Here is a 17757-nt window from a genome sequence, read left to right as displayed (position 1 = left end):
AATTCCATCATAAGGAGCAGTGAATTTCGAATAGAACCTGGATAGAATATGCCGATGCAAAAACGCACTTTAATAGCATTGTCGTAATACTGTTTAATTGCATTCAAATACTATTTAGTTATATATAGGAATGCTTAACACTGTTTTAAACTAATCACAATTATGAGTCTCTATTGTACTTTCTGCTTACAAAACAAATTGAAGTTAAACGTATAATCATTAGCTGCAATAAGAATTAGGGATGCCTTCAGTTTATGAGTTTGAACTTAGCATTACAGTTTACTGTATATGTTGACGATGTAGCTTCCTGCCGCGGTATGATTTATTGTTCAAAATTATTTTATTTTAGCCGAGACAATTACTCGGAAAGCTGGAAGGGCTTGCCAAAATTTTAAGAATATGCAAACTCCCATAAAAGAACTTGTCAATGCATTTCTTAGCAGGAGACTGGGATTTTATCTTCAGAATCAAAATGCTAAAAAAAATGCCTTCTCGTGGAGACCTTTTCAATCCTTCCCCTTTGTTATCTTTCAGCTACAAGCTAAACCACCTTAGCACAAGCAGAAAGCCTCCCTTCCTCCTCCTTCTACTCCCCTTCCCCCTCCCGTGCCAGATGAATTTTGTATGTATTCTAAGGCTCTGAATGCAATACTGTCTTGAACAAGGACACAGAAGGAGCTTAATACTCGCTGTGCCCTCAGAGACTGCAGGAGTCAATAATAGCTAGAGCTTGTTAGGATGCAAGACTGGCATACGGACTGCTTCCCCAGTGAGACTTGAGTAGAGACAGAGCAAGCAATCTGGCTTCACAAAATCTGATGTACCAAGAGATACCCGACAGTTTTATTCAGAGCATTCCTGCTCCAGTGCCGACCACCGACTGTAAGAAAAGCCATTTTAGAGCTTCATTTGCATTGTTTGCAAGTGCCAGAAAGGTAAGGGTTACGCATTACTTTGCAGTCTATCAGTGTGAATTCAAATGCGATGTTACTGTAGGAGATTGTCCTTGACTAAGATAATCCTTCATTAATGCAACATAAGGTACATCAACAAACCTTTGACAGATTTCAATTCTCTTGTTACACCCTGCTTGGTAAGGACAATGTCGATTCATTTTTCGATCGAACATGGATGAATGTTGGAATGCTGACTTTGCTTATTTCTCTTCTCGGATTTGTTAATGTAAATATAAACCTTAAAAGCAAACTAACTTGATGCTTGTCGGCATAATGGATAATGGATCCTAATTAAATAGCTTTCTTTAAGTAATCAAAATAAATATTGTGTATCAGAATATATATTTTTAAATGATCTTTTGGATTCACTTAACCTCATTCAGTGCAATGGCAAAAATGCACTGATACAGATAACCCCTACTTATTGGCCTTCTGAGAAAATAAAGCAATACGCATTTGAAGTCAGACTACTACAATCTAAATATCCAGACAGGCATCATTCATCTATTAACTAGCAATGAACAGCTGGACTGAATTGTGGAATGCTTTCCTACTGTTCTCTGGATGAGCAAAAAACAAACTTAGTGTCAGCATACAGTTTATCAAGACTCAATGAGATTCCCACTCAGAGATGTGTTGTCCAGGTTTGTATCAAATGTGCTTAAAATTTTGCAAAGTGGGCTTGTTTCAGGCAGTGACCAGGACCGATTCTCATTTTTATTAAGCATGCGTACACGACAGACAACGAGCTCCAGCCAAACTTCAGATCCCAGTTACATTTACCCTGTCCACCAGAGAGAAATACATATGGATTTCGAGAAAGTAAAGAACTTAAATATTTACAATATTTCCTGCAGGCAACTCCTTTTCAACAATATGCACTGTTCTAACATAGGAAAAATGAAAGTCAATTTGTGCGCAGCAGGGTTCTTGAGGTGACAGTGCAGCAAATTTCTCGGTAATATTTTTTATTATTGAAGTAATATTAACTGGGTAAAATGTATTTACATTACTATGGGGAGAACTTCCTACTCTTCTTTAGATAATGGGTCTGATACATCCAGGAGAAGGGGAGAAACGGCTTTGGATTAACTTCTCTTCAAAGAGGTTTTCTCAATAGTGCACTGGGGTGTTAGTTTGTATGATGCATTTTAATTGTCTACAATGAGGCCTGAACTCATGACTTCCCTAACTCACAGGTTCAAACACTGCCAACTGAGCCAAAGCTGACATTCGGAAGGTGAAAGCATGTAGAAATGAACAAAATACAGGTGCACATCAAAAGTGAAGCACACCTTCACCTAGGATGGCATTTAATCCTCCAGTTGTCAGACCACATCCAACAACGGTTCAGACATTTGTTAACTTCTACATAAATTCCACTGAAGTGCACAAAGGTCAGAGCTTTGTTTTATGAAGAGTAAATGAACAGTCTTTGGCGAAATAATCCTTGCTTTGGTAATGACCAAAGCCATTGGTATTCAAGAATAGCACTGCATGGGAAAAATGAGAAAATTCCAACACAGTTACAAACTGTTATTTTTAACCCCCTGCCCCCATACCAAAAAAAGTTGACAAAGTGAAATTGCTTCACAGCTAAAGCATTGCCACAACACGAGGCAAGATCATGAGACAGTGACTTGGCACTTTGGAATAAATCCCACCATTATAAATTTAGGGCTTTTAATGTTCTCAGCTCTGACTTTCTCAAAAAGAAAACAACTTTTTTTAATTGCAAAAATATACTTTACTCATAGAAGGAAATCTTTATGTACAAACAGTGTTAATGAAGTCATTCTGATCAATAGTGTCTTTACTTACAGAGAATAAAATAAACATTGACACTTGCCTTTCTCTATATTTAGAATTAACCTCTTGGCACTTACCTGAGGCATCAGGAGGGTCTGGTTACTGAATGGACCCCCTGTCACTGTTTGGCAGAAGGACTTTATACAGCAGTCTTTCTCCACTGTGCCTTGACATCAGCTGGCTCAAGCTTTATTATGTCCCTCAGCACATAGTCTGGACCTTGAAATGCACCAGTCTACAACACTCAGTCAGGGTCAACTATTTTGACTGGAAGACCAGCAAGTTTTGGGCAGACCAAAAAGTGTCTTTCACCACATTGATGGTCCTGCAGGCACAGCTGATGTTTGCCTCGGTGTGCGTCCCAGAGAATTGACTGTAGAGCACAGAGTCCCACATCACCGAGCTGCTTGGGACAAATCATGACAAAAAACCTTGCACTTCTCGCCAGACTTGCTTTGCATAGGCACATTCCAGAAGTGACAGGTTTACCCCCTCCGCAGCCACTTCAAGGGCAGTGCACGGTAGCACAGATAGTTCAGGCATGCACGAGGCATCCCACAGGCAGCGCCTTTCTCACCACTAGCCAAGCAATGTCGTGCACTACTATAGCTTTAGGGATTTTAACATCCTCAGCTCTGGCTTTCTCAAAAGGAAAACATATGGCTGAGTTTCTGAGTGATGGAGCATATCATCATTGAGACATCTGCAGTGCATTCCATTCCATGGGATTTACGAGACTTTTTTAACCCAACTCTGATTGCATTCATTGCATTTGATCCATTGAACAATGTACTCATTCAAAGCAAAAAGGGATGATTTGAATGTGATCAGAGGCCTTCACACAGATCATTTCTGCTACTGTTTCAAGCTGTCTTACTTCTAGCAGAGGTCACTTCCATCCTTCACATGTTTCTCTCCAATGCTTGTCTTTGCTGGCAAGGTTTTCAAGCATCTTAACCTATTAATGCTCTATGCCAAAGCACAACATGGTCAAATGAATTTACTCTAGAATTTTCAGCTTGATTTCCCTTTTAACTGCCTCCTCTCCCATCGAAGACCATGCTTTATTCATGTCGATTTGCAAAGCCTCGATTGCTGCCTTTCACCAGTGAGCTTGGTCTTTGAAACATACACAACAGTAGCCAACAGGCTGTTTGTGTTTTGCTCTCTTGTATGTGGGAGGTGTCCACTCTCTGCTGTATGCCTCAGCTGGAAGCTGTGACAGGTAGTCACTAAATGGAGAATACTGAATTTCCACTGCATTGTCCAAGGGTGTACTTCATGGGGTGCAAAGCAGCATAGGTCCTCTACAGTATGTAATACAGGAGATAACAGCTTTGTTAAATCTGGACCTTTTGACATGGTGCTTAAGCAAATACATTCTCTATTTCATAAGATTGCATGAAGCCATTATATTGTCTGTTGTTAACATTAAATTTAGCTATTAATAACATCTGCACTGGCTCAGTCGCTATCATCAGATGGATAACAGCCATATGTACAAAGCTGTCCTTTAAGGCCAACTGGCTACTGGATCACAGCCTGCTAAGCATCTATACCTTTGCTTCAAGGACCATTGCAAGTGAGATATGAAAATACCTTACATTTCACTGACAGCAGGGAGATAGCTGTTGAAGGCTATGGCCTTTGAGGTCCAACTATGTAGAAGTATAATGGAAAAGGAGAACAGAAACAAAGAGCCCAGCTGGTTAAAAAAAGGGACCAGGCAGTGAAATCATGGGCCAGCAGATCACTCACCTCGTCAGCCTACTATCTTCCTCAGCATTGCAGAAATGCCAGAGGTGGGCTCCTGAATTACACCAGGTGATGTTCAACACAGAAGTGACCATCATGGAACAAACCATCATCTTACAAGATGGAAACTTCCTTTTCGCTTAGATGTGGAGGTGGAGGTGCCGGTGCTGGCCTAAAATAGATAAAATCAGAAGTCACATGACATCTGGTTATAATCCAACAGGTTTGTTTGACATCACAAGCTTTTGGAGCGCTTTTTCTTCATTAGGTGAAGTGATTTTTGCTTAGATGTTTTGTTGATGCAAAACTCTGTTACCTGCAAACAAATTCCCCTCTGGCCTCTAAAGTAGCTCAGCATGACCCTATCCAGCTCCAAAGCATTAATGAAACAGCTTGTGATTATCCCAAGCTTTAAGTAAGAATCAACTCATCTTGGGACTAAGTACATCACTGGCTCTTTCACTGTTGATGATTGTCACCCCATCTGAGTGCAGTCACCAGGCATTGTGTACTTGAGTTACGTGTGTGATTGCATATATCTGAAATTGTTTTGTCCAATATCTTAAGTAACCAGCCAAGTGTCTTAAATGTAAATGCAAGCGGAGAAATTTCAGACAAACAAGCTAGCAAGTGCATTGTTTAAATTGCACAATGAGATTTCAATTCAATTTTGTTTGTCAATACAAAAAAGTTAAATGATCCCAATAGTCATCACCTGTACAGCCAATCATGTTAAAACTTGTGGAATAAGAAATGATGCAGTCAATGTACATTCATAAATCTTAAGCATTTGCCTCATTTGCAAGGTGATCTATTCAAATGCTCGTGAGCTTCTCACATCTTTGACTTACTGAATTTAATGTGCTTCTTCCTGAAAAGATATTGACGCACTATGAATTCATGAACAAATGAACTCATCTTTGTAATATAATGTGATATCTCACGATGCAGAGTCCTCATATAAATGTAACTCATTCCACATCTCATTGATGAGCTGCTGAACACCGTCAAATGGTAACAACTTTCTTAACAAATCTCTTCATACAGAATAAAAAAAGCCATACCTGTCAGATAAGCCATGATTGAATCACATGGCGATTAAGAGACAAAATTAGATGGCTAATTTGTGACTTGTCCAAAAGTAGAAGCATTTCTCTACATCCAGTCTAAGAATTCTTTCATTATCTTAAAGTTAATCCATCAGGCTGCTCTCAGCCTTCTCATTTACAAAAGAGAGAGACCTCAGTTGTTCTGCCTTTCCTGACAAATGTGTCCTCTTGATTTTGATATAATTCTTGGAAATTAATTGCTCAGTCTCTGGATTTCTATAAGGTAGAATGTGCAGCTATGCACCACACTAGAAATTTGTACCTCCCTCTTCTGGATGCACTAGCTTCTATTTCATTAGCTTCGATTTCCATTGTTTCCTCACCCTTCTGTGCGTTTCTAAGGTGGGTGCTTAGAGATTCAATGAACACAAATTAGTTGCTTTGTTCATAACACCCAAAATACTTTGTTACTGCCTGAAAAATGTGAAAGATGCTGTATAAATATACATTTTCTTTGCCTTCTCACTAACAGCTGAACTAATGCTTGGGGGATAATGTCATCTATCTATTTGACAGCAGTGAGTATCAAAACCCAAGCCCATTCTGTCATCAAGCTGTAGGGATACTGGTTAAGAGTCATAATCAGAAATGCTAACTGATCTCTCTTCTCCCTGCCCTGGGGGAATTGAAATGCCAATTCAGTTATGGATGGGATCAACCAGCTTAACACAGGCTATAGTTTAAGCGTTAGCAACCATCTGGAGTTGCATCGAAAGCCTTTTATCTTCATCTATAACCACGGACTGTGAATGTCAATGGATTATTTAGTAGTGAAGGGTATCAGAGTTAAGCTCACTTTTGTTCTCCTACATATGCGCACTTGCCAGCAAGAATCACCAAATATTGACCCAAGGCTGAAATAACCCCTGACATAATGTTCAAATTTCAAAGTAACTATAGAATTTTATACAGTTTTGAAGTAAATAAAAAGGACTGACTTAATTACGAAACTGTCAAAAAACTCATGAACTCAAATGACCAAATAAACACTAACTGTAGGAGCAGAATACAGAAGCTTATATCATAACTAGGTCACATTTGCATTCCAAAAGCACCATATTTTTGACACAGTGCTCATGGGACTACACATTACTTGTCATTTCTATTGCTTGTGCATTCTAAAACATTATAGACTCATCTTTCAGTGCAGAGCTGAAATCTTAAGATGCTGCAAGACCTTATGGCATAGCAATAGCATTCTCCAATTGATGATGGAAGCAGGAAACGTAAGGAAACAGAGGGAAAGTGATAAATTGTAGTGTTTGAGGCATTAGCCAGAAAAGGTCCCCCGTTCCTCTTCAAAGTAGTGATGTTGTATCTCTTGCATCCTGAAAAACAGATGGATAAGAGATGGCACTGCACCCTCAATAGTTCAAGAAGGCAATTCAAAACTGTCGGTTCTGAAGAAGGGTCACTGGACCCAAAACACTAACTGTTTTCTCTCCACAGATGCTGCCAGAACTGCTGAGTTTCTCCAGCAATTTCTGTTTTTGTTTCACTACCATTTTCTCCAGGCCAAATGAGAGAAGCAATAAACACTGGCCCAGGCAACAACACTCAAACACCACAAAAAAAAAATAAAGGAAAAAGAATGCAGCTCTCCCTTGGCAATATAATGATGTCAGACTTTTTGTGCTTGAAGCTAGAATCGTGATTGAACCAATTAAGCCATGGTTAAAATAAATTCTTGCAAAACTGTTCTTTTCCCATTCTCTTACTTCCAGCTGGAAAGCAGCCAAATCTATGAAGAATGATATTGCACAGGAGGAGGCTATTCAGCCCATCAAGCCTGTGTCTGTTCTCAAAAAATACTACACCATTTGTCCTACTATTACACAGTGGAGGAAGAAAGGAATAGATAGTTGTTTTTCTTCTTGAAGTTAAACGTTTAAATAAATATAATAGTGACAAAGCTAGGTCCTGATAGATGTGAAAAAATAGAAAGAAATTAAATCTCGCTACTCAGTGAAAGAAATATTTAGATTCACACAAACACGCTGTCAATTTGAATTTAAAAAAAAGTTTATATTGTAGCTGTTGAAGCCAGGCTGTCATCTTTTTCACAAGACAGAATGCTTAAGCTGCTTGTTTCTTTTTAAGTAGAGTTTAAGAGGACTTAGATAATTGTTGGATGAGTAATGATACCAAAAAGGCTTGCACCATTTTCGACACAGTAATTCGTGACTGAGTGATCCAACCTGCAAATTGCTGCTTCACTCAGACTCAGAGAACGCGGAATGATTTATGTTTAGGGAAATTTAATTGTTAACACTCAGAAACAGAGGTGGTCTTTATGGAAGATTGCTTCAAATCCACATGATGTCAGACCATCCCCTGGCTCACTGTATCAAAGTGTTTGACCTACATCCATCTGATTACCACTGGGGAAGTAGAAGGGACGTAGAACATGGGCAGCAATAAAAGATCTTCAGAAGAAGTCTGTCTAAGCAATGCCAGGGGCATCATTAGAACATCAGGGCCTAAAAGTGACTAAGATTATCTGTGCAGTTCATACTTCCAGCATTAGAAGGTCAGCTTTAATTGCTGAGGCCATGACAGTTAACCACCCTTTTCACATTGAAAATGCAAAAGCAGTACAAATATTTGTACATGTCAAAATACATGCTGCTGTAGTCTGTAAAGCTCACTGTGTTTTTCTGGGATGAGTTTGATTGCTGAATGGTTCCAGTTAGGAATTGTATTGTTCTGTGCATTCATGTTTAGTTAAAGTGGTCTCACCTTCTCATTAATATCACATACCACTACGAAGATTATGCAAATTTTAGGATCCCTGAGGGGCTTGTTAGTGTGGCGCATCTGCATTTCGGAGCTCAACACTCATGGGAAGATAAGTTTAATTAGCTCTGTTTAAGATTGAGCTGAACATTTTAGATGTAAACTCAGCTTTACATGAGGCACTGACTGTCAAACCTTCGATAAATTTAGCATTCTGACAATGATACTGCAGAGGTGATGGCACATTTGGTTTGCCAAATGCATTGTCATAAGACATAAAAACATTCTTCCTGTTATGTTATGTTCGGCTGGTTGTGGATTGAGGCAGTTAGAATGAGGTGACACATTTTGTTTCTTTCAATCTTTGGTGGCTCAGCGGTTAACACTGCAGCCTCACAGCATCAGGGACCTGGGTTCGATTCCCACCTCAGGCGACTGTCTGTGTGGAGTTTGCACATTCTCCCTGTGTCTGCGTGGGTTTCCTCCGGGTGTTCCAGTTTCCTCCCACTGTCCAAAGATGTGCAGGCTAGGTGGATTGGCCATGCTAAATTGCCCGTAGTGTTCAGGGGTGTGTGGGTTATAGGGGGATGGGTCTGGGTGGGATTCTTCAAGGGGCAGTGTGGACTTGTTGGACCGAAGGGCCTGTTTCCACACTGTAGGGAATCTAATCTAATCTAATTCCCTGCAAGTACTCCTTTGTAAAGGTGGAAACATCAATGATACTGTTCAGACTGTGCAGCACAGCTCAAGAATATTGGATAAGAGGAACATTAGAACAGATCCCAAAAACCTCATCATCACAGTAACCAACTAGAATATTGTCATTCTACAAATAATACTTGTTTCCCTCATTTTTCCCAAAGGAATACTAGATCAGGAGGAGACTTATTCGATCTGGTTCCCTTTGAACTTCGTACACCAATAGTTCTCTGCCTGCTGCTGCCCCTGCGAACTCATCTCTGCCTGCTTCAGCTCTGTTTTCTCCCCACTGACCCCCCCCCATCAGTCCAAGAACACCCCACCTATGTTTGGGACACTACGCAGACCCTCCACCTCCTCCAAGTCTTTTTCAGGCCATCAATAACCTCAACGTCTCAGGAGACCTCCCGCCCACAGCCTCCAATCTCATCATTCCCCAACCCTGCACCACCCAATTCTATCTCCTTCCCAAAACCTCCAAACCTGACTGCCCCAGCTGACCCATTGTCTTTGCCTGCTGATGCCCTTTTCTCCGCTTACCTCGACTCAGTCTTCCCCCTGCACACCGCCCCCCCGACCCCTGCTCCAGGAACTCCCCACCTATATTTGGGTCACTATCCACACCCTCCACCTCCTCCAAGATTTTCAATTCCCCCGCTCCCAAAACCTCATCTTCACTGTGGACATCCAGTCCCTGTACACTTCCATTCCCTTTGCAGTCGGCCTAAAAGCCCTCCGCCTCTTCCTCTCCCACAGGCCCAACTAGTCCCCCTCCAGCAACACCCTCATCGCCTCAACGGAACTTGTCCTTACCCTCAACGAATTTTCCGAAAGATCGACTCTACTGCTCCTCTGATGCTGCCTGACCTGCTGTGTTCCTCCAGCTCCAAAATGCATTGACCAGTAGTTCTGGAGCATGCAAGCAGAGCAAAAGTAGTTGCAGATGACCTATCCACTCTCATTTACCGCCTTAAAAAAAGCTCATCACAAATTAATGGAATTTATGGAAACTGAGTTTTCTGCTGCCTTTAGCAGCTAAATGTGAAAAATTTATTCATGCACATTTTTAAATATCATAAATTAATAATTCTTGTCAGAAACAAGTAGACACACTTCGATTACGAGCATTTATACTACAAGAGAACACATGCATTTCAAACTTTCTCATATTTTCCAAATCATCTCAATGGGATGACAATCATCTGGGAAACTAATTTACATTTCTGTTGATGATGTTTGATTATGAATGTAACTGTTGTTTATAAAACTGCATTTTGTTTCTCAAGCTTACGACAACTTGTGCTGCTGATAGGATCTGAGTCTAGTTCTGTAATATCATCATTCTGCAAGTGCAGGGTTGAGGTTCATGGTCTTTTCTCTTGCATGGCCTTGGCTGTGGCATTATACACTAGTGACCAGCTCCTGGACCACCCGGAGTCCTGGAGGATCCTGGCAGACCACCAATGGTCCAGGTATTATACTTGGAGAACCACGATCCTACAGAATCATAAAATGAGCACAGGCTCTGGCCACAAGACGAGCACTAGTTTAAGCGCCTATTGAACCCAGAGCAAGGGTGGAGAGTGATCCTATTTCCTTCCATTTGTGTAGTAACAATGAGCAATAACAGTCTCACTATTTGACTGATAGTGCATAGAAGAATAAGTCAACACAAAAGGAGCAACTAAAATAAGTACAGTGACTCTAAATGTCTTTGATCAACTCTGTGTATCAGGCTTTTTGTTTTGCTGCTGAGTTGCACATTACACAATACATTCATTTGTTTTGTTGGGATCAGCTGTTTTACTGTTTCAACAAATCACTGGCCTGAGACCCCACTTGAAAAGTGTTTGCTTCTAACTCTTTGTTAGAGGAGCAGTGTTGTGTTAGAACACCATTTTGGCAACATGCCTTCCTCTCTTAAACAACGAATAACTGTGCTGAGCAGTTCATGTGTGCAGATTTTGTGATTAGAAACATTCTAAAGCACATACACTCATTGAAATACTTTGTATTTCTCACTTCCATATTGAGATCATTCCAAGGGTTTAATCATTAGCATTTCTAAAAATATAACCGCTTCAGCAGCAACAAACGAATTTTTGTGCAGATCAAAGCATGGCTGGCCTTTCCAAATAAAATTGTTGTTCACTTTAGATGGAGTGTCCTATTTTAGATAACATTAATTGTTTTCCCCTATGGAGTTCAGCAAACAACACTTTCTGATTAGGTGTATATTCTCAGCACAGTCCATCATGAAATGTACACATTTGTCAGCTAATATGCACCAGCCAATTTCAGTAAGTGCATACAGTGAGTGCTTGTAAACTCTCCACTTCGGAAATCAGGCCAGTGGCGCATGCACACACATGCTACAATCCTGACTGATCCTTTACAGAACATTCTTCAATATCTGCCAAGCAAATCGCTGTTTCACCTGGCAGGAGTATTTGGTGCCCAGTTGGACAACAAGAATGGAGTTAGTTTGAGGGTAGATGTTACACCTTTAATGTTTTGGAGTGAGCCAGAATATCATGGACTGAAAAGTGCTTCTGAAATGCTGGAAGGGAAGATATGCTTGGTGATCACCTCAAGTTAGAGAGAGTGGAAATGGTGGGGATTCATCCATTAAATACAGGCGTTGGTGACCACACAGTGAGGGCAAGGGGAACCCTATCATGGTTCAGGGACGGAGGGTGGGGATAAGGGCAGGACTGCTGAAAATGAGACAGATGTATGAAGATGAATTGAGGACCTTAGCAACCACAGAAAAGGTTGAGTGATGTGAAATGGGATGGTGCTAATGCTTAGGTAAGGAAAAGGGAAGCTACCAAACGTGCTAGCATGGAAGGTAACGCCATGAGAACAAATGCATTGGAGATGGAGAAACTCGGAGGGTGGAATGGGATGTGAGGAAGTACTGTTAAGGTACCTGCGAGGGTTTACGGGCTTAAATTGGTTGAGAGCCTATTACCTTCAATGGAGACAGAAGGGGAAGAGTCAGAGATGGATAACATGAAAGTGAAGGAAGCAGGGTGGGGGAAAATTGAAAGCCAAAACGTGATCACATTTTCCAATTCAGTGTAAGAGTGGAACACAACATTGACACAGACATTATTGTGCAGGAAAAATAACTGAGGGAGGGGTCCCAAGTTAGACTGGAATGGAGAATCTTCAAAATGACTCATCAAAAGGCACATTTCTAAGACTCATGGCTACCTACAGTAACATATTTTATTGGTTTTGCTTTATCAGATTTTCCTTAAATATCAATAACACTAACTGCTGAATACAACTCCCTGACATTAGCTCAGCACAGCACCATGCCAATGCTCAGCCATGTTACCTTGTAATACTGGACTAAAACGGTATAAAAGGAGATGGCCTCTTTCTTGATGTCCATTGACTACTAGTTCATCTCTCTGCCTAGAAACTCTGTGTCTTCGTGCTCTTCTCTCTCACTTCACCTGATGAAAGGGCTGCGCTTCAAAAGCTTGTGATTTCAAATAAAACTGTTGGGCTGTAACTTTGCATCCTGAGACTTCAGACCTCGTTAGTTTTTCAATCACCTTCCAGTTTTACTCCAGTCCTTTCAGGTAGCACACCTCATTTCTATTTTAATTTGTTCACACGATGTTGGTGTTGCTGGCTGGGCCAGTATTTATTTTCCAGAGCCACATGTAGGCCAAACTGGGTGAGGAGGGCAGATTCCTTTCTCTTAATAACCCAGACAAGATTTTACCACAATCGACAGTGTTTACACAATCAATATTGGGCTAGCTTTTAATTCCAGATGGTTATTGAATTCAAATTTCACCATCTGCTGGTCATGGATACCTGCAGTGTCCTTAGCTACACAACGCAAGAGGTCATTCTTCCAACATGAGCTAAACACTTGAGCCAGGAGGATCATCATATCCATTTCTCCACCAGCTACATTCATTGAAAGAAAGCGGCACCGTGGCCTCAGTGGCTAGCACTGCAGCCTCACGGCGCCAGGGACCCGGGTTCGATTCCAGCCTCGGGCGACTGCCTGTGTGGAGTTTGCGTGTTCTCCCCGTATCTGCGTGGGTTTGCTCCAATTTCCTCCCACAGTCCAAAGATGTGCAGGCTAGGTGGATTGACCATGCCAAATTGCCCAAAGTGGTCAGGGGTGTGTGGGTTATAGGGGGATGGATCTGGGTGGGATGGTCCAAGAGGTGGTGTGGACTTGTTGGGCCTAAGGGCCTGTTTTCACACTGCAGGGTATCTAATCTACTACATTAATGTAGCATTTATATCTCAACATTAGGCCATTCCAAAAACACCTTACCACCAATGAAGTAATTTCTGAAAGGTTGTCATTGTTGTCACATAACATTTTCCAGAAAGGAGTTACAGAACGACAAGTAAGAGTAGAAAGACAGCTAAACATTTATATATACAAACACTGGAATAATTAGGTCAGTTGCTGTGTTTACTGAGACTTACAAAACCAACACGGACCACAAATTAATCTTCTGAGTCTTTCACTGTAGACCACAACAGGCAATGACTTTACTAAGTCATAGGGGAAGGACAGAAGGGAGATTTATATTGATTGTTCTTAAATATTGTCAGTTAGACATAGCCTGTAGGTAGATATGATGCTTCATTTAATACCATGCATGGTTTCATCAGCATTCACAAAGTCACTGGAACAAAATGTCTTCACGTTACATTAAAATGTCTTTGATCACGCTACCTTAAGCTATCTTTTCAGTCGTGACAAAAGGTGAGGCCCCAGCACGTGTCAACATCTCTCCTTGTATATGTCCTCAGTTTTATGGAGCAATTCACTAAGTGAATTTTCCATTTAAGTGCAGAACAAAAGAGCCTGAAAGAAACATCACCTTGACATTGGGTGGGATAACAAGTGAAAAGTTTACACATTCCCTTTGTATGTAGGCAATTCGATGAGACTTCTACAATTAACTTATATACGTTTCTAAAGCAATGTAATCAGTTAGCTCAGATGGCTGGTTTAGAATGCAGAGTGATGCCAACAGCTTGAACCAGCTGTGCTTATCATGAAAGACTCTCCCCAAACCACTAGTCAGGTTCTACTAACTTCAATTGTGTACCACTTTGTCCTGAAAGATTGACGGAATTGTGTCGGGGATTGTGGTGAAATTGTTTGGGTGACAAGTCTATCACGATTGAGTAGCGAGTGTGGGCATGAGGCTCACAGCAGTGCCACTTATTTGAGGGCAAGGTGAAGAATTATCGATTTTAGCATTGAATAATTTGTTGTGACCTTTGGCAGATGAGGGATTGGGTAGAGGTGAATTGAGCAGGATCAGTCACTGGCTTTGACCACTCATGTGAGGTCACTGAGCCACAACATGGCACCTAGATCCTTGGAGTTTGACGCTTGGCATCAACTGCCATAGAAATTGGTCCTACAGCCTTTTACGTTATAATCAGACCCCGGTTTCCTAAATTATTATGATAGCACAGAGGATATCCAATTTTTTTCAGTTACCGGGTGAGGAGCAGGGATGAATTTAATCCCCTTCTCTATTCACCCACATCTTCAGTTGGTCACAAGAAAGTTGTCACCGAGGAACACTTCCCTGTTGATGCCTTTCTCCATATCCAACTAATTTTTGTTTTAAAAGGGGCTAATTTTAACTTGGCTGTGATGGGTTATAGAGTCATAGACACATACAGCACGGAAATAGGCCCTTCGGTCCAATCCATCCATGCCAACCAAGCTTCTCAAACTAAATTAGTCCAATTTGCCTGCAATTGGCCCGTATCCTGCTAAGTCTCCCCTATTTATGTACTTGTCCAACTGTCTTTTAGTCTTGTAACTGGAGCTGCACCTATCACTTCCTCTGCCAATTCATTCCACATACACATATATGTACCAACACCTGTGTGAAAAATTTTGCCCTCAGTTCCTCTCTCATCCTAAACTTATGACCTCAAGTTTGAACTCCCCTACCCTAGGGAAAAGACTTTGGATGTTCACCTTATCCATCCCCCCTCATGATTTTAAAAACTTCTATAAGCTCACCCCTCAACCTCCTACACTCCTGGGAAAAACATCCCAGCCTCTCATGAATTTTAAAGATTGATTTTATGTATCCTTGAAACAGGAAGAATCAAAATACATCTCTGAAATCTTCTCTCCCACCATTTTCATAATTTGAGATACCTACCAGGAGATTGTTGATCATCTTGTAGTGCTTTTCTCCCCCATTTAAGTTCATCCCTTTGAAACTTCCTTGACAACTCGTCAGGTGTGTCATTCCAGAGTCTTTTTCTCTCTCTCTCCAGAATTTACAATCACAGCTACTTTGACTGTATTCATCCCCTTTTAAAAACACATGGTGGAATTAACGTTTAATAAATCTATAGGTGATCCAGGGATATGATCCATCGTCACAACATTCTGAATGTGCACCCTGCGCTGTCGCTGTGAGATATTTCTCCCATTCTGTACTCCAGAACAGCTTTGGAAAATATCGAATCGTACTATTTTTCATGTTGTTCCAATTTTGTGCCTTTCCCAGGCCCGAGTTAGCAGTAGATTCACTTTCAGTCATAATCCACCCTTCCTTCCAGGAGGCAGTCAATGTAATCAGCCGTAGTCGACAGAAGAGCATAAGCATCACTGTCTAGTAAAAGGATGCATTGATTACATAGCTTGAGGGGTGGCATTCTGTGTCAACAGTAGAGTAAAACAAGAAAGCAGACTTCTTACCAAAGCCAATACAGGGACTGACCCTGAGCTGTTGGCGAGCTGCCAGAAATCATTGTCCATGTTGGTACTAATGACATGGGTGGGAAGAAAGATGAGGTCCTGCGAAGGAAATTTAGTGAGCTATGTAGGATATTGAAAAGTAGGATCTCAAGGGTTGTAAACTTGGGATTAGTCCCTGTGTTATGTGCTACTGAGGCTAGAAATAGGAAGATAATACTGTCTACCTAAAGAGCTGGTGTTGGATGGCTGCAGATATTTGGATCATTGGGATCTCTTCCAGGGGCAGTTCAACTGGAAGGACACCAATATTCTTGCAGGGAGGTTTGCCACTGCCATTTGGGTGGGTTTAACCAAGTGTGGAAGGGGGTGGTAACCAGAGCAGTAGGTCAGCAAATGAAGTGATTGAGTAGAAGGTAGAGGTTAAGTCTAGTAAGTCTAGTTGGAAGAACTGGTAGGACCAGGTTAATGAACACAGCAGGACTGCTGGTCTGAAGTGTATTTATTTTAATGCAAGGAGTGTAACAGGTCAGGCAGATGAGCTTAGAGTCAGGATTAGTACTTAAGACTACACTGTGGTAGCCATTACGGAAACTTAGATGACAGCAGGGCACGATTGGCAGCTCAGTCTTCCAGGATTTTGATGTTTCAGGCATGATACAGAGTGATGTAAAAGGAACGGGGTGGTGGGGGGTGGGGTGCGGGGGAAGTAGCTTCGAAAGCAGATATTGCTGGAAAAGCTGAGCAGGTCTGGCAGCATCTATGAAGAAAAAGTCAGAGTTAACGTTTCGGGTCCAGTGACCTTTCCTCAGAACTGGATTCACAGTTCTATCGTTTTTTTATGGGGGAGGTAGCATTGCTGACTAAGGAGAATGTCACAGCTGCACCAACAGAGAGCATCTTGGAGGGCTTATCCAGCAAGGCTATATGGGCAGGATTCAGGAGTAAGAAAGGTGAGGTCACTGCGATGGGGTTATATTATAGGCCTCCAAGTGGGAATTGAAAGAACAGATATGTAAGCAAACTGTGGAAAGATGTGAAAACAACAGGGTGGATGATGTCAACTTCCCCAATATTGACTGGGACTCCCTTAGTGCCAAGGGCTTAGATGGAGCAGAATTTGTTAGGTGCATCCGGGAGAGTTTCTTGAAACAATATGTAGATAGCCCAACTAGGGAAGGGGGCCACACTTCTTGTCCATAACTATCTTAAAACTTATGGAATTATGACCACGGTTCCCAAAACGGTTGCCCACTGAAACTTTGATCACCAGGCCAGGCTCATTCCTCAACATTGTATTCAGGAATGAGCCTGGCCAGGTGATCAAAGTTTCAGTGGCCACCCGTTTTGGGAACCGTGGTCATAATTCCATAAGTTTTAAAGTAGTTATGGATAAGAATGAAGTTGTTCCTCAGGTGAGGATACTAAACTGGGGGAAGGCTAATTACAACAGTATTAGGCAGGAACACAAGAAATTAGATTGGGACAGCTGTATGAGGGTAAGTACAAATCTGACATGCAGGAGGCTTTTAAGCACCAGTTGATTGGGGTTCAGGACTAGCATGTTCCTGTGAAAATGAAGGGTAAGGATGGCATGATTCAAGAGCCCTGGATGAGAAGAGATATTGAAGGTTTAGCCAAAAAGAAAAGCGAAGCATATGTGCGGTTTAGGAAACTGAAGTCAAACAAACTCCTTCAGGAATGTAAAGGAAACAGTGATGAATTTAAACAGAAATATGGAGGACTAAAAGGGTCATGAAATTTCCTTGGAATGTGGAATTAAGGAGAATCCCAAGGCATTTTATAATATATTAGGAACAAGAGGGTGGCCAGGGCAAGGGTTGGTCCATTCAAGGAACAAAGGATAGAATTTATGCATTGAGCCAGAGGAAATGGGTGCTATCCTTAAGGAGTACTTTGCATCAGTATTCACCAAGGAGAAGGACATGGCTGATGGTAAGATCAG

At 41.4% G+C, this 17757-nt stretch overlaps 1 protein-coding gene across 2 annotated transcripts in view; it reads left to right on the top strand.

Moving 5' to 3' along the window:
• Positions 1-599: 599 nt before the first annotated feature.
• LOC125456590 (regulator of G-protein signaling 8-like) overlaps positions 600-17757 on the top strand; it is a 47544-nt gene continuing 30386 nt past the window's right edge. The window contains exon 1 of one of the 2 annotated variants that reach the window (XM_048539838.2): positions 600-935. In XM_048539838.2, the coding sequence (XP_048395795.1) occupies positions 819-935 (117 nt within the window). In that variant the 5' untranslated portion in view covers positions 600-818. The remainder of the gene's footprint in view (positions 936-17757) is intronic. The other variant, XM_048539839.2, reaches the window with a different exon arrangement.

The sequence above is a fragment of the Stegostoma tigrinum genome, chromosome 8 (assembly GCF_030684315.1).
Source record: "Stegostoma tigrinum isolate sSteTig4 chromosome 8, sSteTig4.hap1, whole genome shotgun sequence".
NCBI lineage: Eukaryota > Metazoa > Chordata > Chondrichthyes > Orectolobiformes > Stegostomatidae > Stegostoma > Stegostoma tigrinum.
Note: the sequence above shows the minus strand (reverse complement) of the source record. Positions and strands in the feature narration are given on the sequence as shown.